The sequence below is a fragment of the Prenolepis imparis genome, unplaced genomic scaffold, assembly GCF_030444845.1.
Source record: "Prenolepis imparis isolate NDT839.2.m4 unplaced genomic scaffold, iyPreImpa1.0 SCAF_3, whole genome shotgun sequence".
NCBI classification, from domain to species: Eukaryota; Metazoa; Arthropoda; class Insecta; order Hymenoptera; family Formicidae; genus Prenolepis; species Prenolepis imparis.
In genome coordinates this window covers 19,317,239-19,344,369 of record NW_028141161.1, presented here as the reverse complement: position 1 = coordinate 19,344,369, position 27,131 = coordinate 19,317,239, and the positions used below count along the sequence as shown (strand labels likewise).

The following is a 27,131-nucleotide window of genomic DNA, read 5'->3' as shown; positions in this document are numbered from 1 at the left end:
ATATTAATACGTGATATTTTTTTTCATAAATTTAACATTTGAAAAATGAATTATTTATTTCTGGATGATAACATATTAATAATCATATTAAAATTATATGCTTGTTTTATTCAGAATTAAATATTACTTTTTTTCTTTGAAATAAATAATTCCAATATACATAGAATTCAAGAATTGTGGTTGTGTTATCGATAAATCTCTCCGTTAAAAAAAAATGAAATCTCAAATAATACGTCTCTTTTTTTTACATATGGAACCGATTTCATAAAGTTGGCGCGATAGGAGTAGCAAAAGCAATACTGGTAACACCATTTAACACTCGTGACAATTTAATGTAGAGGATATATCCGGAATATCCGTTTATATGCTGCACTTTATTATTCCCTAGACAGAGTAATAGCTTTTACTTCGCGCGCGACTCATTTTATTTACTCGTGAATTTCTCAGAGTATCAAGCGATTCAGGTTCGCGGTGCATTTTTTCTTCTTTGCCCCGAAAGTCTTCTTCTTTCAAGAAAGTCCAAAAATCCAATGAATTTATTAAAAAGAACATCTCGCGAGAGAAAAAGAGAAAGAGAGGCTAATTCACCATCTCGCTCATTTCGCCCGCATAATTTTTGGAAGGGAAACGAAACGGGGAACTTCTCCGGCACGGCCCTGCAACTGTTTTCGGATGACCCAGATCTTCCATAGTGCAGCAGCAGCACGCCAGCCGTGCTGCATGCTGGAACGATGCATCCGGAGACCCAGGGTCTGTATCTGTAGACTGTACGTGCGCATCTCTAGCGAACCGCGTGTGTAACATTCGTATGTGCACGCGAGAGACGTAGCATCCGCGAAATTGGACACGGCTCGATGAAGCCCAACTGCAACTTTATTTTCTTACAAAGGAAGAGAAAGGGGAAGAAAGGAAAAAGGGAGAGAGAGAGAACTTGCGCGCCGATGCGCCCAGCCGGATGCATTTTCAAAAAGATATCCTTTAAATTTCGGGGAAAGATTGTGTTGCGCAATATATTCGAAATATCCTTGAATTATTCCGTCGAGATACCTTGTGCACTCTTGATCGGCCGAAAAGGTAAAGCCTGCGTTTTATTATTACAGTTTGGGGGCTGTGTGAGAAATTATACATAATAGAATTCAATTTTTTGAATTGTCGTGTTTTTTTTTTTACGAGGGAAAGAGCAATGCGCTTTGTATTACATATTCGGTTGATGTATTCTTTCACAGCGATAGCTTTCTGAAAATTAATTGGCTGTAGAATAAAAATATAGGAATAGCAGGAAGGTAAATTTACTTAGGAAAATGGAAGTTTATGAAAAAATATCGATAATATAAGAGATATTATTAGAAATTTCATTTATACGTTGAATAAATGTTAATGTAAAGTGTCGAACAATTTAATTAAATTAAATGATGCAAGAAATAATCGCGATCGACATTTAGAATAAAAGAAAAGAAAGAAAATTATAATATTCACTTATTATTATAAGATACTAATGAAAAGATTTATTAATTTTTAACAGAAGAGAAAAATACAACATAAAATTTGGCTGACATGTTGAAAATTGAGATAACATAAAGTCTTATCGTATAGCTTGTTGGATAGATAGATTAGAGATAATAAAAAATTTTATTGGAGTTAAATTAAAATTTTTTCGCATAATATGTCAATCATTCGAGAATTATTCATAGCCGATCTAATTCATATTTCGTAACGAGTTCACTATTAAGCATCAGGAAACGATATAAAGATACCAGTACATATAAAAAGATAACTCGTGTTTTATGGTAGAGAACAATGAACAATAATAGAGAACAATAATGGAGAACAATGAAGCGAGATATTAAGCGTTCATGAAATAGATTTCCATAGCAGATTGGATTGTGATTTTTACGACGATTTGCGTACGACAGGTTCAGCGCACAAACTCGCCAAACTCCCGGGTCAAACTTCTCGACTAACGAAGGAGTTGGTCGCTCCTCGTTAATGGTTGATACCCGCGCTTCAGTACTATACCGCCGACAGGCCGTGAAATTGTTCGAAAATTTAACGAGGGGATATCTGGAACGGTGCCAGCCCGGTGAAATCGATCGGCCGGTAGTGCACATAAGCTACGTCTTTTTATTTATTTACGCTACGTGTGTACGTGTGTACACCATATAGGCCGCCCTGCGCGAGCTCCATGGCCGATAAATTGCAGCATTTTACGTGCGTCCACCTGCTTAACGGCGCATCGACTCCGTCTGCAGTCGCCTTGAATTTTTCTATGTTCTTTGCCTTTCGTTTATCGATAACGTGAATACCAAGGAATACGTGGGATATCTCTAATGATGACAGTCTCTCTCTGTCTATTTTTACGCTATGCTCTTGGCGCTCTTGGCGCCATCGTTTATCCATAGATCTAGCGTCTAGAGAAATAGTCTCTCTCTTTCCTCTTCTTAGTAAACATAATAAAAGCTTCTCGTAAATCTAGTATCCGAGATCGATACTAGTATTGGTTTATACGAACTCATCAAGTTCGAAATTGTCAAGTCGTTATTTGGGTAGTCTTGCGCAGACGACACTTATCTTGAAGCTGTAGTATCAAGTCACACAAAAGTTTTAATAAATTTTGGAATTGATTTTTGCTTACAGAAAATTTAATAGAAAGTCATCGTACATTATAGATTTTCAATTTTTGATCTTTATATCTTGATAATTAGAAAATGTATTTTTGTCTTTTTTAATTATAAGTAAAATGCAATTGATATTTTAATTAGAAAATTAAAATTTATTATTAATTTAAATTTGATGCCAATTTTTCTGAAGATTGTTGTTCTGAAGATTAAAGACCGTAGTTAATGTAGTAAGTTTATATTAAAAATTAATTGTTGTAATTAATCAAGGTTTGCCTCTTGAGTAAAAATTTGCTCACGTTTTTATTATTTATAGTCAGAGGAGCACGGAGTTATCTTCTACGTAGGATATTGAAATATCTTGTTTCCTCCTCTTTCGACAAAATAATTTTGTAACCGAGTTTATCGATTTCTTTCGCGAGTGTTGGCTGATTCATAGCAATTTTCGATGCGTGGTAAAGCTTCTTTCTTTTTTATCGTAACTTATCTAAATAAATTATCCACTGTATCGTAACATTTTATATAGCGATCAATGATATTATTACGTATACACTAGATTGTGTAACAATATTGACGATGTATGAAAACCATTATATATAATCGTTTGTCCTACTTTAATTTAGTTCTTTTTGGAACACGCTATGTTATTTCGTAACCAATGTAAAATGGTTACAAGCTCTGATAACGTACATGAAATATAAATTAAAATTAATGAAGTGAATAATGCATATTATAAGAGTAGAATATATATAAAAGTGTATATTGTATAAAACAAAATATAGAGTACACAGGCACATAATTTTATCTATAAAAACTGAATATGTTGCAATTCTTTATTGTCTTTAATCATTTTTATAGTTATGTAATAATTATATCTCGAATTACATTCTGTTGAATCGAAACGGGCGTAATTTATATTTCAATGATTCAAAATTGCACAGGAATTTGTACTCTTCCGCTTGAATGCATTGGAATTATTAGTAATTTCGCTTTTCAGTTAATTAAACAAATTAAATTATTGTAGGAATATTACACATATTTTCCTTGCCATTGACGTGAAAGAGAAAAACTCGTCCATATACATACATAGTATATAATAAATGATTTAAGATAATAAAAAATCATGGACTTATCTTTAAAAGAAAGTATCTCTGAAAGGAGAAACATTATTTATTTATTTAAATATTTACAGTACATATATATGTCAAAATTTTTTATTTTCTAGTTACTTGAGATTAGTTGTTGTTGAAATAACTTTTCCTTTATTCGATTAGTTATTTATGGAAAAGGAAAGACAAGGGACTGCTTTTAGATATTCTGCATGATAAAAATCAAATATGTTTGTCCGATCGAATATATATCTATAGAAAATGGTCTGGCCAAGGGGAGAATCCCTATAAAATATTCTTCCAAGGACATAACAATGATATCAGCCATTATCGCGTAGTATAATCAAATGAGTTATTAAGATGGCATCGAGGGAATTGTTCAGCTCGCAGCTAGGGTTTGCCTGCCGCGCTCCTCCAGGAAACTATCACCCCAGCCTAGTAATTTCGTGTGTGCGGGCGTTTATCAAGTCAATTTGCCGTAACGGTCGTTAGGAGCACGACAGGTTTGATAAGGACTTAAATCGATGACGTGGGAGTTCGTTGGCTCGTAGGGGGCGGCCAACAGGCTTCTTATTATGGTCTTTAGCGCGCGATAACCCTGAACTTTAAAGCTTGCCTGTCGGCTAACACGGAAACGTGAGCTCGGCCCGTTTCACCACGTGATCTTCACGCGGCTGCGAAAGAGCCGGTTAAAAATAATCCGAAAAGGTGCATCGGAGAGAAGTTGGTGATATTCTCCGGGTGCATCGCACCCGCAATTCACGCGAGTCTCTCCTTTCCTCTTCCTCAATTCTCTTTCACCGCTCTTGTGTTTCATCGATGTCTCCTATTATTGTACTCTCCGTTTCCTCTACATTATAGTCGGCTTGCTCATTCGCTTCTCTCTCGCTACTTCATCGTTCTCTTGTATAACCACTTCTCGCGCTTCTCCTCTACATCATTCTGTCTAGAACCGCATTTACTGTCTATTTTCGCCCGGTGACTATACGTATAGAGGATTCGTTCTCATGAGATCAACGCGTGAGGAATATCATGTATGCGGTATGTCGGTGAAAGTCTTATTTTTCTCTTTTTCTTTCTCTCCTATATCCTTTTGCTCTTTGCACTTAATTTACACCGCGGCATACCTCCTCGTGCCTTCCTTTAAATGGACTTATAAAGGAAAATTCATGAGAAAGTTACTATGTGGATTACAAGTACAAAGTAGTTGTAAAGTAGACTGATAGTGGAGAAATTATACGCGACCTCAACTCTCTGACGTGTCTCCAGAAAATTCTTTTTCTTTAAGCAATTTCTCAAAGAAAGGCCGTTGATGATATGCTGACATAGCAGAACATGTATAGTAGAACATTCTCTGAAAAATTAATGTCTATCTTTTAGGATAAGCATTCTGATACCATGATGAAATAAAAAAACAAAGTGTATTATTTATTGAATTTTTTATCGTTATATGTAAAATAAAAAGTATATATAATGAAAGTATGTGTATTATATTTAAGATGAATTAAAAATTGATTAGATGTTAATATCAAATTGAATTTTTGCAGGTAACTTTAATTAAATATCATTCATATTTTACTGTTAAATTTAGATGTACTTTAATTGAAACTTATCCTTGAAATTTAAGATTTTGGGCTTTATCTTTTTATATCTTTCGCCAATTTATCTTTCTCAGAAGTCTTATATATCTCTGACAATGAATATCTTATTCTTTTATGTAGAATAAGCGAGGAATCTCAAATGAATATACAACAGATAAGATGTCTCGCGCCATATAAAATATGGATATCGATAATTGCTTACAAGATGAATATTGTCATATTATGGTGGAAATCATTTCTATTTAAATAAATCGAATATTTTCGCAGAAGGGGTTAAAGAAATATTATATGTAAAAAAATATTATAGAGAGCAAAGAATAATAATTATCTCAAAATATGTGTAAACAGATTAATATTTTATTAATATTTGACCATACGAAGCATTATGTACGTATGTACATATATGCATTCCTTTTTTTGTCCAATTATCTAACTTGTCGATGATTTGTCAAAATACATAAACGTCAATCGAGCTGCCATTCGATATAGGGATAATAAGGATCGCCAGAGCGCTAATGGATTCATGACTTACAATCCTGTATACGGGGACGCTTGTCGATCTTGTGTTGCGCTCATGCATCGCGTGCTTACATGCATACGATAATTCTGCTTAGCCTTAATCATTGTTTACAGTGATTATATAGATGCAGAGCTGCGCAACTAGTAATTTTATACCGGCGCGATGCATATTTAAATGTTTTGTGCGAGAGATAAATTCTAGATATTTCGATTTTCACACAGTTATACAAACTTGCATTTTATCGCTTGCTAAACAATAACGAAATGCTTCACGATGAAAATTTTTTATTTTGCTCACCCTTTTTCAGACCCCGACGATATTTGTTTTTTATGCGTGTGAAACCATTTAACAATATTGGATTTTAATTACTTTGTGTAGCATTATTCCGATACACGTGCCAAGCACTATCCAGTGTTTTATTTAATTGTGGAATTGCGAATTATTGTGACTGCAAATATTTCTGTTTAAGCAATTGATAGGTTAACGAATCACTTATCCACCGTGTACAAATTACCTTGATCTCTACAATTTAATTAACCGCTTGTCTTTGAAACAACGATAGTGATTAGTACTAATAGTCGCTTAATGAGGAATTTAATCGGAATCATTGGGCGCGTTTGTTCGCGAGAATTCGCGCAACTTTAAAGTCATGCTGCTCTGTTGCACGAGGCTAATTTGACGTTATAGCGATTGTTAATAACATCGTTAGAAACTAAAGTATTTTGATATAGTCGGCCGAGCATAAAGTCGAGCTTTAACTCTTGCCATAAACGTTACTTTACATTTAGACTGACAACTATCGGCTAAATTTTGTGCGTGTCGCATATCGGAAATAAAGCGATACTGCAGTTTAATGAAATTATTCGCAAAGATATGAGATACTTGCACGAGTTATACGAGTTTATATGAACATTATTTCCATTGTATGAGTTTAATTGCGTTTCACTATTGAGACTGGAGAATTAGTCGAGAAATAACATTACATATCTTCTAAAGGAATACGATTGTTTGAAACGGTGAAAATGCGATTATTATTTTTCGGAGAGAAAGCACGATAAAGCAAGCATGATAAAAAACGATTTAAAAAATGCAGATTCTTATTTCTTCATTTAATGAGTTTATAACTCTTGCAAAAAAGAAAACTGTTTAACATGATGAATAGATATTTCATCCGTACGTTTTATTGTCTGTTTCAGGTGGTGTTAGTTTTCATTCTCAGTATAGCATCGCTTATAATATACTTCATCGATGCCTCCAAGTGAGTAACAAGAATACCGGATGCATGATTTTTAAGTTTATCAAAAACATTCACAAATATTTGTTTTTATTTTTTTTTGTGTGCGATATTGGAGATAATATGCAGAATAGTAACACTTGATAGCTTCTTCTCGCGGTTTAATTAAATTTGTGAAACGATAATTGCTATTTTAATCGCCCTCTCAGTGTTGCTTTTTTTAAGACCGAGACCTTCGCGTAAGAGATGCTGACCTAACATCTGCAATCTCATGCTTTCATGTTATAGCGAAAAGGTGGAGTGTTGCCAGAAGTGGAGCAACAACATTACTCAGCAGATAGACTTAGCTTTCAATATATTTTTTATGGTCTACTTTTTTATACGCGTAAGTAAGATCATCCATTTTATCTATTTTGTCAATTTCTTTACTAACATTAAAACGCGATCATAAATAGAATACTAACAATTTACAAATTCTTTAATAATTATTTAAAATACATAATATGTTGTGTTTTTTATTTTTTAAATATTTTTTTAATACTGTAAGAATAAAAGTTTAAAAGGCAAAGTTTTTACTAAAATTAAGAACAGTAAAAAAAATATTTCAAGTTTATAAAAACAAGCGTGCTTTGCACAGTGTGGAGCACTGTTTTGTTTGTATCCAGTGAAAATCTTTCGAAATGGCCCTCTGACGAAATTGAATATTTATTTAACTAATCGCTCGAGTGACTCGACACATGTAACCTGTTTCTTGTTCGTACGATTCGCGCAGTTTATCGCCGCCAGTGACAAGCTGTGGTTCATGCTGGAGATGTATTCGTTCGTGGACTACTTTACGATACCACCGTCCTTTGTATCGATATATCTCGATCGGACGTGGATCGGACTGAGGTTCCTCCGAGCCCTACGACTGATGACGGTCCCTGACATCCTCCAGTACCTCAACATTCTAAAGACATCGAGCTCTATTCGTCTCGCCCAACTCGTATCCATCTTCATTTCCGTCTGGTTGACCGCTGCTGGCATCATTCATTTGGTGAGATAATCATCTTTTTGTGCATTGCTGTGTTGTAGCTACAATATTGCGTCAATTATCTTGAATCTTGAATTATTAATCACGGAAATTACAATACGATTTATTCTAAAATTAAAATATAAATTAATAATAAATAATAATGAACTTAAAACTTTTTTAGCAATTGTTTCTCAAATTACATATATATTACTTTTAAAATAGTATCTCAACATACATATTATAATTAAATATTTATTATGTACATCTTTATCTAGATTAGCTATCTTCCCTTTATGTGATGTACTCTTTCATATAATTAGAACTAATTTGCGCGTGTTTAAACATAGTTTACGTAAAACATAGTTTAAACATGCATGTATCTTGTGATAGATGCCTAGGGTGTCATAAGAAATGAGAAAAACAATAATTTTTTTAACAAGTTTGAAGATACATATATAAAAGGAGAATAATTGAAAAATTCTTAAATTCTGTTAACTAAAAATTAAAAGTAAATTAGCTTCAAGGAATATGTAATAATTCTCTATTTCTTGTAACTAATAACTGGATACTTTAATATGTAATGCAGTATATTTATTATGGAAATTTGTAAAATAACGATTAGAGACAAATATAGTTTTGTGTCTTTTATGGTTTCCAATCTTTTTTATGATATAATCTTTACGATTTAAATCTCCCGTAAAAGGAATTTAATCTTATATTATCGTATTCGATAATATACTTTTTTCCTCGCGATTCTCACATTTCCCTAGGACACCCTGTGCGCAGAAATGCGAGAACTATATTCCTCGGATGTTCCTCGCATTTATACTATTGTGCAGTAGTAAAAGCTTACGATTATTATTATCTGCCAATTTAAATCGCAATTTCACTACTGACGCCGGCGGGAGATGGACCTGAAATGCAATAACATCGTGTCCGCAGCTTGAAAACTCAGGGGACCCTTTCGAGTTCGTGAACCCGCAACAGCTTTCGTACTGGACCTGTGTGTACTTTCTGATCGTGACGATGTCCACGGTAGGATATGGCGACGTTTTCTGCCAGACGGTCCTCGGCCGCACATTCCTAGTATTTTTTCTACTCGTCGGTTTGGTAAGTTATCCTTATTCGTATTTTTCACGTATAATCGAGCTAACATTTAACATTTATCGTCGGTTAAAGGAACCTTTTCTAGCTCCGCGTAAAATACGTTCCTCGAAAATCGCGCTGTTATCGGAGAACGCGGTTTCTATTTTATGCATTCGTCAACGGATTATTCTTTCATCCTGATCCGGTTTCTCTGTGAATAAATGCAGTGGCATTTTTATGAGAAAAACGATAACATGCAAACGTCTGTAATTAAATTTTCTGCTACTTTCTGTGTGTTCCGCTTAACGGTAATAAATATTATATAGATTCCGAAATGCAAGATATATTAAAATAAATAAATAAATCTTTATTCTCATAGAAATGTTGTTTACTGTACTCTTCTACTGTATTTTCTTCACTCTCGACGAGCTTTGCGAAGCGCGATAAAAAGATCCTATTTTTTATTATCGATTGATTTTCTCAAATACTTAACATACGGAGAGGAGCTCTATGAGAGTCTCTAAATTTTTTTTGTCGTATCATCGCAGGATATTGAGCCCTTTTTCTCTTGCCTTCTATTAACTTCTCATTTATCGGAGAAATTGAGATTTTGCCCCTCTCATTTATCTTTCCGTCAAATCGGCGCCGCGATATTTTTCATGCATTTTTTTTCTTTCGTATCTCGAGAAATCCCAAATTACGATCGCGTATTCTGCTTGCTATTCGGCGTTTCGCATAGCTCGTTTTGTCAAACCGGAGCCGCTAGCTCGTCGCTTTTGCCAAGGCTCCGTACATCAGAGCGGAACCATCGGCGAGACGAGCGACAGTCTCAGATTTACGTGTCCCCCGAGCCGCGAGACGGTGAATATTTCGAGTGTAAAGTGTTAAAGCGTTCTCCGGCCGTTGATCTTCCTGTATCCCGAAAGACGCCGAGAAATGACCCACGGTGGCACAGCCAGCGTTTATTCGCGAAATTTCTGTCTCTATGGCACTCTAAATGATATTTCAAGTGACATTTTCTTGAGAGACAACATTGAAAGATGTTATTTATACACTCTATGAATTCTTTGGATAAAGCGATTAAAGCTGGAGCTGTAATTTTGATTATTGATAATAATGTACGTTTCTATAACTCATAAAATTTTATTGTTTTTGAAGAAAATTTTTCGAAACACACATTAAATAAACTAATGGTATTTATATAGACTTTGTTTTAATAATAATGTAACTTTGTTGATTTTCCTCTCAAGATCGTATTTGAAAAACATGTCTTTTATAATAGACATATTTAGTTCTTTTGTCGTGAATTTAACCCACTTCTCGAACTTTATATCATCATAACTCGAGACAAAGAGAAATATGATCGTCCCATAAATGATTGAAATAACGCGAAAGTGGCTTTTTGGGGCAGAAATCAACGGTGGAGAACGATGCTACTTGTTATACGGAATCGATCGATTCGTTTGAATGCTCTTACGCGCATTATTATAAGCACGCTTGTATCCTGTTATGCGTACATTCATGTACGTGTACATTCTATCGATCGTTCACGTGAACGTTATACGGTTGACTTATTCGGGGATAACAGCATGCTCTTGGAGTTTCCTCATGAGATGCATCGTATTTTTCTCTCGTTTACAAACGCGAGCATCGCCGTTCAAACGTCGGGAACGCGTTCAAGCTAACGTTTGTCCGCAGCTCACCTAGAATATTCATAGATAACATTGATTATTATCGAGCCGGAGAAAGTATAGCCCGAAAATATATTACATTTGCCATACATGAATTTGTGATACAGAATTGATTTGTTTGCGCATAAGGGCTTAAATCGCACTGCGAATAAAATAGACGTCTCTTTCTCTTTTTAAGAGATGTAATTTTAATATTTATATATGTATATTGAAAATTGCATCTAAAACGCATTTATATTTTGTTTTGTATTTCTAATAGTTTTTTAGAAAAAATGTAATGTACGCGGTCATATATTTTAATATATATATAAATTGATCATTTAATCAGTCACGTTTTATCGAAATGCCAGAAGAGTTACTGGCAAAAAATTGTCACGAATTAAGCCTTTATTGCGATTTCATAACGATAAATATAAAGAGACTCCCTTTGGTCATCAGACAGCTTTATTCGTGTTCTCTATATTGTTTTAAAATGTGCTCATTTTTCTGTAATTTGTATATATCTCCAAAATATGTTGAAAAATGTATTCATTGCAAAGCAGGTACGCGATAATTTGATCCAGTAACGCGATAATTTGATCCAGTCGCACTGGTTCGAATTTTAGCTATGATAATAAAAGAGATTAGAAGACAAAGATATTAACTTTGTCTTATATATGCCTTGTCTTATATATGTCTTATGATATATCACGTATATCGGAACCGTCGTGATGTTTCAGATCGTTTTGATAAGAGAAAAGTTGTCTTGCAATTTAGTCACGCAAAATAATTTTATTAGTCACAAAATATACTTATAGATAGTTAATTCTTAATATGCAAATAATTCAATAATATAACATTGAAAACAAAATTAATTTTATATTCTAATAATTCTTCATTTTTAATTTAGTTCAAAATTTTGTTTCGTTAAAAAAACTTGATATATGTAGAGTAAATTATATCAAAATTATAAAGTGTGATATGTGTGAATATATGTGTGTCTATGATGTGTGAATACACACAATTCAATAACTATTCAATATATATTTCAATTATAATTAAAACACAACGATTCAATAATTTTTCTGGCAACTTGTAACATAAGAAAAGCATAAAGCAACAAAACCTTTTTATCTCAAATATTAAATATCATTGTGTATTTGATTCTATAAATTATTTTGAAATTTACTCAAAGAAGAGCTTTCTGAAACACTTTATGATCAAAGAAGCATTGAAAGAGAGAATCATTAGGAGCAAAATCTTGATGTAAAACTCACGACGGATTTCGATAACGACTTTATGTGACTTTTGTACTTACAAGTCTCACTTTATAATCGAAAGAGAAAAAGATTGTACTTTTGTGAAGTAGAAGCTTAGCCAGAATGTACAGAGACTGCTTCAAATATCTCTGAAATAATAGAAATGTAGAATTATTTAAAACTACTTTCTATTCTTGACCGCTTCTATTGTAAAAAATAGCCCCAAACTTGAACATGATTATTTAACTCGACGATTACAAAAAGAAAAAAAATTAAAATAGCATTTTAAATTTGTCTTAGAACGATTATTTTTACATGTTAAACTATTAATCCAAAATTATGAGAGACGGGAAGATTTTTAAATTTTATTAGATTTAACAAGTTAATTTCAATCGACATATAATTAGTCAATAGATGTAGTTTCCAAAAAAAACGCAGTTTATTATGAAACATTTAACGTAGCAATATTTCACTTCACATCGCGCGAATCGCGTTTTTTCTCAAATTAATTTGCTATAATTACGAGCGCTCGAGCTTCCTGATTTCGATATTACGCGAAATTGTGAAAGAAGTAATTGCGATCATTATATATTTGTACGACACATTGTAGCTATTGAAGGCATATTTTACTCTTCCTCTGTCTCTTTTTCTCTCTCTTTCTCTCTTTCCATCTCTCTCTCTCTCTCTCTCTCTCTCTCTCTCTCTCTCTCTCTCTCTCTCTCTCTCTCTCTCTCTCTCTCTCTCTCTCTCTCTCTCTCTCTCTCTCTCTCTCTCTCTCTCTCTCAATCAATAAAAAAAAAAAAAAAATCTCTCTATCTATCCATCTATCTATCTATCTATCTACCTATCTATCTATCTATCTATATCTATCTATCTATATATTTTATGGCTTAAATTGGTTCTACGAGTTTTGCTACAGCCACTGTCTATCTTTTTTCTTCGATCTAAGAATCATTTGTAGCTAATAATGCGGCGAATCGATTAATTCAATTACAATCGATTCAGCTTGTCATGCGAATGCTGCGATATATATTATATGCTGCGAACTTATTTTTTTCACGATACTAACGAGTATCGACAGGACTTTTACTAAACAAAGAGCCTCGAAACTTTAAGCGATGGAACTTAATCTCGTAAATCTCGTCCCATACTACTGGATCTCATGAGAGTGTATATGAGCAATTTATATTATCTACTATAAAAGAAGAGTCATTTAGAAAGTCGCATAAATATTTTTATTCTTATTTATAAATGTTTGCATAATTCATTTAGAAGTTAGATAATTCTATAATTTCGTTATTTGATATAATGAAAACTTAAGGAAATTCTATCTAATTATGAATGTTGCTCTCTATGAAAGATAAAAAAATTTTTATTTTCAAACTTTTCACACAATTGTTGCAATTTTTAGCATCGGAATTACATAACATTTTTTTTTTTACACGTTCAGTTAGACGAGTGTCATAAAATTTGAAAAAAAAAAAAAAACATGAAATGCGGGAGATAGAAAAATTTGCGTAAAAAAATACACGATCTCGATTTGGTGATTCAACAATCCACACACAGCCAGAGAGATTCGAGGTTCTCCATACTATATAAATTTTTCTGTATCAACTTTATCATATTTCTCTCTCGAAGGGCGTAAGGCCCGACGGCTTCGATAAGATATTGATGTCTGTACGCGCTTGATCCTTGACTGTTCATTCTATCTGTATGTGTATTTTCTGCGATACGCTGATACGCTGCTCACACATATGTTACGACGTAAGATATTGTTCTGGCCGCTTGACCTTTATTTTGTCGAATTGTGTCGGTCGTATAGTGACGCGTATACGATACTTTCAGTATAGTGAATTCCGAGCACGACGATCATCAACGAAATGATAACGAAACTTAGCCGAAGCACAACGTTCGTTCGTTTCGCATTACCAGAACGTTTACTTCCCTTTTGCTCCCCTGCAATCGATAAAGAGCAAAAGCAATAAGTAATATAGTTTTATTGTATTACGGTACAGGAGATACCACTTTGCCTCTCTATCGATTTTAAATGCCGCTGTAAACTTTGTTAGAGAACAATCCTCGGAAGATGGGGGACTCGCACAATTAACTTTAGAACTTTTCTTCTTCAAATTGGCAGTTCCAGATTATTAGAAATGGAAAAATTGAATTCAATTGTCTTCACGAAACACAGGCAGAGTAAATAGAAAGTTAAATTAAATTTAAGATTGATTATTATTGACTTTTGCAATTTTTAATATAAAAAATTTAACTTATCTATTTATCATCTTTTTAATATATATCTATCTTTGTATTAATAATAAAACTTTTGAACGAGATTAGGCGTCATTAATACTTCTCGGATACTGTAAATTAATTTTTTTTATTTACGCTCGCATTTTATCAAATTTTTCGATAGATTATTAATGTTTACTCATATATATACACAAGTTTGTAAATTATCCTATATTTCCATAGACTATCTATTAAATTTGTTTGCCCGGGGATGTTAGAATAAACGTATATCCCGGCCATTATACACTTTCGTATATGTTGCACCAAGAGATTTGTAACCGAATCGTTAGAAAATCTCCCGATTAGTCACATTCAGTCGGGTGGGAATGAAAAATTATGTCCTCGTAACATTTAAAGGGGGAGGTTCTTTTGGAACACTCTCAAAGCGCTTTGGCACTCATCTGAAAGTATGATATCACGTGTCTCCGTATAACGCGCGGCAGGCAAAGAACTACTTTTAACCGAATTCAGTATACATATTTCACAGACACGAGCGGTAATAAACCTGAAATTAGACGACGTCGTAAGCGCGTGCGTGCGATCATAAATTAGACCAACTTGGAGACGAGTTTAAAAGAGATTCGCTAGACTAGATTCTTGACTCACCGAGCTCGGTATTTAAAAGTAAGACAGAGATAAACTTGCACATTGTCTCCGATTGCATAAAGGAGGAAAAGGAAAGGAGACTGCATTATTTCAGAATAACGCAAAAAAAAAAGGAAATTATATTTTCTGACGTTACAACTATACATATATATTTACAGCGCGCGATATATTTGTTATTATCTCTTCCAAATAAATCGATACATTTTATAAATTTTTAGGTAATATTTTATAATTCATATTGATGCTCTTATCATCGCGAAGAAGCACTTTTTGATGAAAGCAATTATATCATATTTAATTGTACTAAATTATTTGTATTAATTTTATTGAATTCTCCTTGTTATATGCAAATTTTACGTGTAATGCATTTCAATTATATAACATATGATAATCTCGCTATTGGTATATATGAATGTATTAATTTACGCCCAGTTCATAGTAGAATTTTATATGAATACAACGATGTATTTAATATCCACATAGAATTTTGCTTCTAAAGCTCCGAGTTTGCAAATGAATTTATTGCCTATTTACATTATTTGTTATAGTGGCGTTCATTCTCACAAATATCCATTCGGAAAGTCATTCGGTTACAAACTCTAGGTTTGCAAATAGATTTGTTTTATCTACGAACTTTGGAATTACGAATTAAATTTTTATTCGCAAGTACTGTAATCTCTCTTTCTCTTTCAGAATAATCATCAATTAATATTCTGCATACAAATATACATTTGCGATATTATCTATTACAGTTCCTGAAATTGTGTAAGTTAATATCCTATTTACTAGCACTTCAGAATACGCGATTCTTATTAAGTACTGCTGAAGTTCTGAGTTCTAGGTACGCGAATTCTCAGTTAGCTATGTATTTATCATTCGGTGAAGTAATCGCGGTCAAACAATTCGCTGCTTCGCCATGCTATGATACTTTACAGGACATCTACATATATTTCCTGGCTGTTCATTAAGAACTATATATTATATCGAGCGCACAAAGTGTCGACACTTTTTTTTCTCAATACTCTGTCTCTTACGATAATTTCATTGATCTCGCAGTGTCTTTAGTTGCCTATGTAATTATCTATCGCGACGAAAATGCCTAGTCGCGAATCACTTTCAACGCCCATATTTAATGGCAAATAACGTGGCATGACACGACTTTGTCGATCGTTCATAATAGATCATATCTTTCTCATAGTATCCGGCACTATAGACAATTTACATAATTGCGCTTTCTTCGCTTTACATATGCACGAAGAAAAGTCGATTTGTAAAATTTCCTTTCTGCTTCCGTTCACCAAAGGAATTGCTTGCATCTCACCTCTGCGTCTTGTTAATTATAAGTTATATTCGCTTGTATTATTATATTTTGTATAGCTTCTATTTATGAACAGCAGAATTATATAAAATTTTATTGAATTTGTCGTCATTTTATATATTTTTTAAGCAAACAATTTTGAAATAAATTAAATTTTATTAAAGATTCATACAAGCTCATTTTAATCGAATAAATACAATAAGACAATGAAAACATTAATTAGTCATACGGGTCACGAATTTATAAAATTATATTGTTAAATCGTCGTTACAAAGATTAGAAATTCTTTTATTCGTTGTCAATTTAAAAAATATTGATATTTTAATGTTTTAAGATTTATATATTTCTGCTGTTTCTCTCTCTTATATTATTTTTTTTCTTGCCTATTGTGTACTGCTTCTACTTATGCTCACATACTTAAACATTATTATACTGCATACATAAACTTAAAACATATACACCGGATGATTCTATACGATTGCAACAAAATCTTCTCTAAGTATATATCAATGTGTAACAATATAATAATAGCTTTGGACACACAGAATGATATTTTGTGATTGAAAATATTTTGCTGTGATTATTAGACGTGGCTTAAAATCAATTTTATTTATTATTGACAGGTAATGTCAAATTATATTAAAAATTAAACATAGTTAATTAAACATAGCAGGAATTATTAGTATGTTGTCTAGTTTAAATTTTGATATTTATCTTATAGTATGTTTTTTAATTTAAATTTTTATATTTATGTTATTACATTTCTTATAGTTTATATTCTTAGTATAACCTATATATTATTCAAGCTTTGTAAAATATTTTATTAAATACATTATTTTGTTATGCATTATATGCATATTTGGTGCATAATTAGGCATTTTTATTTTTTTTATTCAATATTCTAATGTCATCGCAGCCAAAAAGAGCACAGAGTCAGTTTGTTGCTGTTAAAATCTTAATAGATGCTTAATAAACATTTTAACAAATTTCATGTTGATATAATCAGCAAAATTACTTTTCTCTATGCTATATGTTTTATTCTTTGTGGATCGATCCAGGATGTTTCATTTAAAATATCGATATATCTAAAAAGCATCACGATTTTCACGTCACAAGCACATGCGAACACGAAACATAAAATATAAATTATTGCACTACACAGCCGTATTTTTTCTCCTGTTTCTCTCCTTCTTTGTTTCGCCATCATTCTCTCTCAATGCGAGAGACACGTACTTGAATTACGTCGATACAATGCGGATTGCTGTTCTCTAAACGCAACCAAACATAGATGACCCAATTTGTTAGTTTTTTTTTAACGATCCGTAGTCGCATAGTGTTTTCCAGTTATGATTTCTATTTGCAGGCAATTTTTGCTAGTAGCATACCCGAGATAATAGACCTCGTAGGCAGTAGGTCCAAGTACAGCGGCGAATACAAGCGGGAGCATGGAAAGAGGTATTATTATCAAATTACATCCTCCAAACCTCTATCTCTTGTCTATTAATTTTACTTTCCTTCCAGTATGTATATGTATATACTTACTCGTATACTTTGCGTAAGAATTAACGAACATACATTAACGTGGGGCGCGCAACATATACACGCATTTGTACACGCAACACGTTGTACATACACAAACGATGCGCAATTTGCACGCGTGCACATATCGCGATATATATATAATTCTTTCAATCATCGTTCTACACTAAGGTAGATCATGAAGAGCTCAAGGACCGGTGTGATGAATGCATGAAAATTTACAGCAGTCGGAAGTACATAGGGTCGACTCGTGTAACGACCGCGTGGTGTGGTATAATCGTCGCTGGCGCATTCCCTTTGGTTTCCCAATGAATCAAACGGTTCTCTCCGCGCGGTGAAAGGTCCAATAAAGCGAGAAGGAAAGAGAGTTTCACGATTGACATGGGGCGAGCTGTGTACGAAAAAAAAGTGGAAAAGCTCGTGGAATCGGAATATCCCGATATCCGGGTATTGCGTTTTCGTTCATATAACGAGCACCGGATCAATCTAATGACATTCGTATATAAGAAAATAAATTTTCGTGTGAAAGATAGAAAGAAACAGTAATTAAAATATGTGGATTTGGATTTGCAAATCAATTTTTCATTTATTCTTTATTACATTTTATTTAAAGATTCGATATGAAATAACGAATAGTGATAGTGTATTTGAACGATGCAATTTTGAAAAAGAAAAAGAAATAAAAAAGTAGATATTAACAGTTACTATTTATCTCTGTATATAAATGTAGAATAAATTGTTTTATTTCTTGCAATATCAGTAGCTGTGAGAGAAAGTAAAATATTTTTAATTTTTAAAATTACATTAATACGTTAATAAAATATTTTGGATTTACTAAGCTGAAAAAATAGTGTGGATTCTATTTTTTTCAGTTGATTCAGTTTTTTGTCATAGAAGAAAGCGCGAACTGATCGTCATAAAATAAGCACATTGATTTTATTATAATCGTAATGTTAAATGAGAAGGAGCCATTTGTGGCCAGGTAAATGTTAAGCCATCTGGGACGAAGTGGATATTTTCTGATATCAGTCCAACTAACCATCTCGAATTAAAGCCGATAAAGCACAGCTGGCGTAAATTGACACACTTTTCGCGCATAGTTATTAACAAGCTCCAATTATTATCTCGTGCCTCGTTCGCCCGTTCTTTTAAAATTATTTCGAGTGCATTTGTTGTAAAGTCTTTCGATGAACTAATTTTTATTTCAAATCAATATTTTAGTTTTTGACACTTTGATTTTATATTATCATATTTTAAATAATACTCTTGCACAAGAATATATACGAATTAGATACGTTTACACAATTTTTTTGACATACAAATTCTTGAAAGAAATTTACGAATCTTTTAATATTTTAAAATTGTTGAATGTTCTGACAATGACCTTTCACCGTGCGATACAAAGCCAAAAAAATGTGTCTGATGACGAAGATTTCGTGTAAATCCAAAATGACGAGAGAAGCAGCTGTGCTTATAGTAAGTTTGTCTTATGCATGTATACTTTGTATTATCGATCGAAGTGGTTTTTTTTATCGTATACCAATTATATCGCTCTATTTCTACAGCACGAAGCAACAAGCATCCGCATCAACACATATAATACATAAAAAAATGATATTGTAGATTATAAGATGATACATGTAACGAAAGTAACTTGATGGAATTTTACATATTCTCCTAACTTAAAAATTTCTAAAAGCTTGATACAATTTTTAAATATTTCGAAAAAGTGATTATTAAAACTGACTTGAAAATTTCATATCAATGACTATTTTAATGAAATACTTATCACTTAACTCCATCATGTTTTTTTCGTCATTAAAATTAAACATTTTTTATTAAAAACACATTTTTCAACAAATTACATAATTTGCCACTTTAGTCTGCTACCTTTAGTATATAAACATATACAAGATTACAACACTATTATACTGCACTTATTATACTGCACCATACTAGGATGACATAGTAGTATGTGATACATATATTTTAATCTTTGATTTTAATTTTTTTATTATCAAATATATCATTAAACATTTTTTAATATTTTAAATATACAATTAAACATTTTTTTTAATTAAATCGCGTAAAATGATTGCAATAGATTTAGTAATTCAATATGTATATAAGTAATTAAAAATTTTAATTTTTTAATTAAACAGAAATCGTTTTGCATGATTTGATTACACACTTTACACCAATAATATGATACCATGATACATTATATATTATACATATAACTTACACACACACGCATACTTAATTATATTATTACAGAACGTAATATCGCGAAGCACACTACAGAAATCCTAATTTTTATTTATCTCCTCGATTCTCCTGAAAAATAAAGAATATTACAATCCCCTCTAGTTTATAGAACAATATTGTTTGGCTCCTACACTTCAATAGATAATGCTATGTTTGAAACAACGTTGATTACTCGAAATTGCGCCGGCATCATATGCTATAATAGTGCCTGCATGCTATAATTGATTTTTACGATACTTCCCTCAAGATAGTGTTTTTCCGTCTTTAATAATAATAAAAGATATGCGGAATAATTGAAGTTGATTAACACTATTTAGCAGTGGTTCAATCAAGAATCATCGCGTTGCGACGCAAATAGAACGTTTATTATAACGAGGAAACTAACGGCACTGTGTTTATGGAATGATTGACTCATTTCGTAAGAATATATCGAGACGAGTTATCGCTCTTGACCTTATTCAACACTTGACTTCTTTATGACGTATGTTGCGTAACGCTAATTTAATGAAACGCACAATTCGCACCGCGCTAACACGTAGTTTTATCATCTAATATTTGATTCGCCGATTCGCGCTAAAGCACATTGTTATGATTACATATTCGACGCTATTAATTTATCAATTTCATGTATAGGAAATCACAACGCTCTTTATAAACGATTCTATTTTTCGTCCTATTTGCTTGAATGAGATCATCATGAGTTCTGAGTGCAGCACTAGTTGAAAATAGATGTGTCGCAACAAATAAGGATGCGTCGTATCTCAGCAAACGTTTTGCAAATTAAGTTGTACTTTACTTGACAAGAAATTATTAATTTCAAGCAAATTGGAATATACATGAGACTCGAAAGTTAAGACAACTCTGCATGATTGATGCAGTTGCATTATATTATGCATTCTATTAAAGTTTTATTATACAGCATTATTATGCATCGTAAAGCAAGTTTTTATCGTATTCACATTCGACAATTTATCGCGATATAGATATATTAGGTATTCCGCGTTTTATTTTGAAAACAGTATGAAAAAATGAAGAAAAGGAATATATTTAACATAAATTATCATAAAATGTGAAAATTTTATATATTTTAATCACATATATATTTTTAAAAATTATTGTGCGCTTTTTTTAGAAGTTGACTATTTTGAGGATTGATAAGAAATGTAATCCTAAATTCCTTAAGATTTCTGAATATTCATAACTGAAAATTAATGATAAATGAAAATGATTTAGAAATCTGTTTTTAATATGTATATATGTTGAATCTTCACAAGATTAATATAATAAAATAAAGAAAAAAATTTAATTTCAAAAAATCCAAACCGCATTTTATTAACATGTAAACTTATAAAATGCGTTTTGGATAATTTAAGAGCAATTAAAAATGTATTATAACTCGCATACTTTGTCAAAAACTTTTATAATACTTTTTAGAGTTTAAAGTTCCCTTTCTCTCTTTTAGAAATTATTAATTTTTCTAATTTTAAATTTGATTAGAACATGTAGACAGGAAAATATTTTAAAATTTAAAAATGCTAAATATTATAATACAATTTTATCTAAAATAATTCTGCTGTACAAAAAATGATTGTTTACGTTCTTTTAAAGTGGATTCAACTTGAACAAAACTCCTTTAATACATATGTTGGAAATAATTTTATGGTGGCATTAAAATAATCTCTCGTTTTCTATAAAAAAATATATATGTAGGACTTATGATCAGTATTTAATTTATTCTGTATTAAAAAGCATTCTCATCGCCGTTGAGTCTACACGTTAATCCAATTACACAAAACACGCAAATCATTTTCAAAACATCGCATTATTATTTTAATCGCGCCTAAGTGCTGACCGAGGTCCGTACTTGTCATCTTCATTTTTACAATTTATGGCGCTCTATCGCTCGTAACGAGCGATCAGGATGTAACAAAACCAGGAACGCAAGCGAAAGCGCAAAAAGAAAGAAAGAAAGCAAAACAAAACAAAATAAAAATAAAAGAGATTCAGGTTAGGGGTCTGTTCTGACGGCAACGGATGATTGTGGGTGTGTAGGCGGTGTTCGCCAGCTGGATCCCAGAGATCACGGAGCTCGCCGCGAATCGCAGCAAGTACGGTGGCCAGTACAGCCGCGAGCGTGGACGCAGGTACCCCAGAAATCCACCTACGTGGAAGCCAGCCATGAAACAACCCCCTTGAAATTATAGCCCCCTCCCCCCGTGTTTTCCCAGTAGTAGATACACATAGATGCGAGAAGTAACGAAATCGCCCTGGATAGCGAGTGGTCTCACCCCGGTGCGACGTTCATCATGATTTCCTCAACATCATCTCGCTCGAGCTCGTTGATCACACAATTGGCCTTTCAACGAGAGATAACGGCAGAGGTTCTCGCATGCAATCAGTACAGCGCGTTAATTAAGAGAGATGATGGGAGACGATCGCGGAATAAATCTTCATTCCCCGGAGGGACGTCGCGGGTGATTAACGTGTTTTTCGCACGTTTTACATTTTTGTCGCCGTATTAACAGAAAAGTTTGGCGCAGCGGGAAAAGACGGGCGAGAAAAGTTGGATAGACACGATATCCGAGTAACGAAGTATTTTAATGACTGCGCCGTCGCCCAACTTAATTCTCCAACTTAACTTTTCGGCCGCGAATTTCGAGCTTCGACGAATACACGAGTATTGTCATAAATATTGTTTTTCTCGCACCGCGCGCGGAAACGGGGCGCGAAAACAAACGTTGGCTCTCATCTTTCCGATAAAAAAAAAAAATCATCGATTGTCATCAACTTGGGTGGGCGAATTCGAGCAAAACGGGACCACTTTCGCTATCCGCGATGAACTTATTCTTCGATTAGTAAATATAAATATGTCCCTTTTCCTTCCCCCGCCCTTACAGCTTACACTGCCATCATGAAAATCCGTGACTGTTAGAGAAACTGTTCGGATTTCTTGAGCCACACTGTCTCCTCTTTTTAATTACCCTGTCTTTCTTTAATATATCATGCTGATTTTCACTGCTTTTTTTCTCTCTTTATCCACTTTTTACTCCAGTTAGCAAATATCTTGGTAAGACATGCTGGTATGCTTGGATTTTTGTGGAAAGAGAAACACATGAGTTTTTATTATTATATATATACACACGTTTATACACGTTAGTAGATGAGACAAATATATTAATTGTTGCATCTCTCTTTCCTTCTCTCTCTCTTTATATATATACATATCTATATATGTATTCATACGTTGTTTTATATACATATATATATATATATGTATATATATGATTGTCTTATCGCACGGTCACATAAAAAGTAGTTCGTTCTCCTTATACCCCTTTTGTTAATTAATTACTACTTTATTCTGGGTATTTCGGGATCCTATATGAGATTCTCTTGGATATGCTAAATAATTATGTTTACTTTTACATTTGACATATTATTTTTCTCCATTGGTGCTCTGCGCTTATAACGATATGTACATATTTTTCATATCGGACGGTTTGCTTTTTGTTATAACGAGATTAGAGGTAGGTTGGTTACCTGGGTGCGGAGAGTTGACTTACATCGCGTGCATAATGTACCCCGGTAATCTAGTTACCGTGTAGATTAGCTAACGGTCGCTCACTGACACAGTAGCGCGCGCGAGTGCCATTTTATTTATTTTCCCATTACACGTATATTGCATTATGCGAGTAATATTGATGATGAATGTCACAGAATAATATCGTCTTTTCTGCACGCGCGAGTGTTGTTAATATTATTAATGTATGAGCTATATTTGACTGTTCAAGTTACAAGAGTCAATGCAGACAAGTTCTTTTTTTTTGTCGCTTTAGATAGGCAATTTAGTTCTTTACTTTTCACACATACTTTGAATATACATAATATTTCACCAAAGTTAATTTCATTAAATGATTATGTGTTTAAATAATTATTCTTAATGGCATTAGCTTGATGAACACATATTTGTGTATCCTATTTAGGGTGAGCGCATTGCTTATACAGCATTTCACGTTGAATGATGATATAGATATTGTAAGAACCTATATAGACGTCTAATAATAAAATATGCGAGAACAATCATGAAGCAGCGAGTTGCGGATAATGCTGATACCTCTCGACGAGATGACCTCTATCTTTACGATTGTATTTAATATCTTCAAAATGAGAACTGTCAACGCGCGACATTAGGTAGAGATGAAAGAATATATACTTTTCACACGAGTAAAGGAAATTCAATCACGTTCGGCGAAATTGATCTCCGAGAAGAGAGTGCCAGCAAAACATGGATATACTTCTCTTTTCTCTCTTTCTATCATTTTCTCTCTCGTTCTCCCTCTTTTCATCTATCTTCTATCTATCTACCTATCTACCCCTATTTATCTATCTATCTATCTACCATTCTACTCTCTCTCTCTCTCTCTCTCTCTCTCTTCCACATTGAGTTTCTTGGTGGCATGCGATAGTGTTCTGGTACTAGTCTGTAGATTGTCAAAAGGCGATCAATCCCCTCTCCCTCCCCCAAGTGCGGAATGGCCTTTAGAGAGAGAGAGAACAACCCTCTTTCGTTCGAGCGAGGAGGGCGGTCGTCTCCGGTTCAATCGCGACTTTTCTCTTGGCTTGACACGATTTTTGGCATTTGAAATAGCGCAGCAGTAGCGGGTGCGGACGTAGGCACATATACGGCCGCTCTTTAGCGGTTTTATCAGTAGAAATTGCACGTCTGACTGCGACACACGACGCTGTATTCACATGCGACATTGAGTGACGTAACTCGGCGAAGGCGGTGCCGCTATTAACCACGTGCGAAAATCAATCGAGAGAAATATTCGATTGTATTTTCTCGAGAATCATACATGAATAAAGCAGATCGTCGTATGAAATTTATTTGTTATTCGATGGAAGTCTCGGGGATGAACAAATAAACGGAATGCGCGCGTAAAATCCAACGTTTATTTTAACAATATTATAGTTTATCAATATAGTAGGAAGAAACGGGATGAAATCTGAAGATACTAAATTTCTGTTTTTGAAGTTTATAGCTATCCAATTTTGTAGCTTTCGGTATTTCTCTTAATTCGAGCTATTTTACTTATATAAGATATAATAAACGATAGTGTGTATCGACAATGGATATCGATGCACGTCACCTCGTTCAATATAACGAATTTCGTAATTGAGAGTACTGTATAAAAATATCGAGGAGAGCGTGTAGTAGAGAATGAAGCGTCTATGACCTTTTGACCGAGACGCGCGAATGAAAAATTGATCGGATCTACACCCGTCTTGCCGCCATTCGCCGTGAAGCGCCGACTCAGATCCCACTGTTGGGGCACACAGGTAGTTTAGCTTTGGATCACATCGAGCATACCTCACATCATTTCATATGACACGCGGGTAACGTATTCGCGACACGTGCAAGGGCATACAGGGGAAAACGTATAAGGCGATCGTATTATATATGCGTCTGTATACGACGTAGACGTACATACGCGTATATATACGTGACGATCCGCGGATAGGGATATGTACCCGCCCGGAACATTACAGTCTCAGTCGCAATCACCCCCGTTAACACGCTACGTGCATCACCACATATGGCCACAAATCGAGAAATGGGAGTAGCACAGTTATACACGGTTATAGAGAGATCGACGCATGTCCCGAGAAACATTATCGCAAAATAACGCGAAATCTGTTTCGGCGGAAAGCATTAGCCGCTCGAATTAAATTAAAGGCAAATGGATTACAATGCAATTACGCGCTCACAGACTTCGTTGCCGCAGACGCACCGCTTTTCCGCGATCAGATTTTCTTCGTTTTCGGCAGATCGACGCGTTTTTATTTCTAATAATAATATTATTATTATTATTACTATTGCTCAGCAAGAATGAGAAAATAGTATATGTATTATTAGTAGGTAATAAGATGAAAATATTATGGAGCGATATGTCATACTTGATTTTGTCTGAATGGTCTATCGATGCGGATCTTTGCGGATAAGTTTTCAGCATTTCAGGATACATTTGAAAGGAACTTATTTTCATATCACCATATTCGATGTATTCACGCAAAAACGGCGAGTGTGTCGTACACTCGCTTTGAGAGAAGGAAGAAAGAGATCGACATTAATGTGTGTGCTGTAGCATAGCTTCTTTATCGTTATGTAAATAAAAATTTTTCTTCGAGATTTTGAAATTATACATGTAATATTCTTGCATATATATTATGTCTTGTGTCCATTGTATCGTCAGCTAGTGTGATCGAGTGATTAACATTAACCAGGCACTAACAAGCTCTCTAACTAGACTTCTAATACGAGTTCGACCTTTTATTCCGTTACGTTTCCTTTATTCGCACCCATACGTTAAAATAAATTATCAAAAACAAAGAGATACATATATCGCAAACTCAAAAAATTATTTTATAATTTTACAAAACTGGATCTAAATTAATTATTAATAATTTAATTAATTTAAATAGATAAGAATTTATTTAGATGAGCACAAGCATTTACATATAAATGATCTAAGATGATTCACAATGAAAAAAATTTCAACTTTGAATATCAATTCAAATGTTGACATGCCTGATTATTAGAATGGATTACATATTGTAATATAAATGGAATTATATGAATGTAATATTTATAATTGTACTATTTCATTCTCTTAAACAAAACAATACATTTGAGAAATATTTGGCAATTTCTTGATTTTTCTTTATTCAAAAGATTTATTCAAAAAAGTAAACTTCTGTCTGATATATATATATCCCAGGGGGAGGAGAAGGGATTTCCTTTATTTATAAAATTCAACATCTATTCCCGCGTGCGCGTGCACTCTTATATCCCAAATTGAAAATATCCGAAATGTCGCCTTCGAATAGAATGGTCGTACAAAATCATTTGACCAAATGTCACATACATAACAAAAACAAGATCTGTTTAAAGTACACGTAATATATAAATCTTAATTTCTTTTGTAAATATATGTGTTT

The 27,131-nt window shown here is 33.4% G+C and overlaps 1 protein-coding gene across 50 annotated transcripts in view; it reads left to right on the top strand.

The window, feature by feature from the left end:
* The window catches only part of Slo (calcium-activated potassium channel slo), a 101,690-nt gene that overhangs the window by 32,099 nt on the left and 42,460 nt on the right, over nucleotides 1–27,131 (top strand). For 25 of the 50 annotated variants that reach the window (XM_083033567.1, XM_083033555.1, XM_083033561.1 and 22 more), the window contains 4 exons: nucleotides 7,042–7,103; nucleotides 7,368–7,464; nucleotides 7,852–8,115; nucleotides 9,037–9,204. In XM_083033567.1, the coding sequence (XP_082889693.1) occupies nucleotides 7,042–7,103; nucleotides 7,368–7,464; nucleotides 7,852–8,115; nucleotides 9,037–9,204 (591 nt within the window). Of the gene's footprint in view, nucleotides 1–7,041; nucleotides 7,104–7,367; nucleotides 7,465–7,851; nucleotides 8,116–9,036; nucleotides 9,205–17,688; nucleotides 17,781–22,184; nucleotides 22,277–27,131 lie in introns of all 50 variants that reach the window. The other 25 variants (XM_083033595.1, XM_083033552.1, XM_083033586.1 and 22 more) reach the window with 2 other exon arrangements.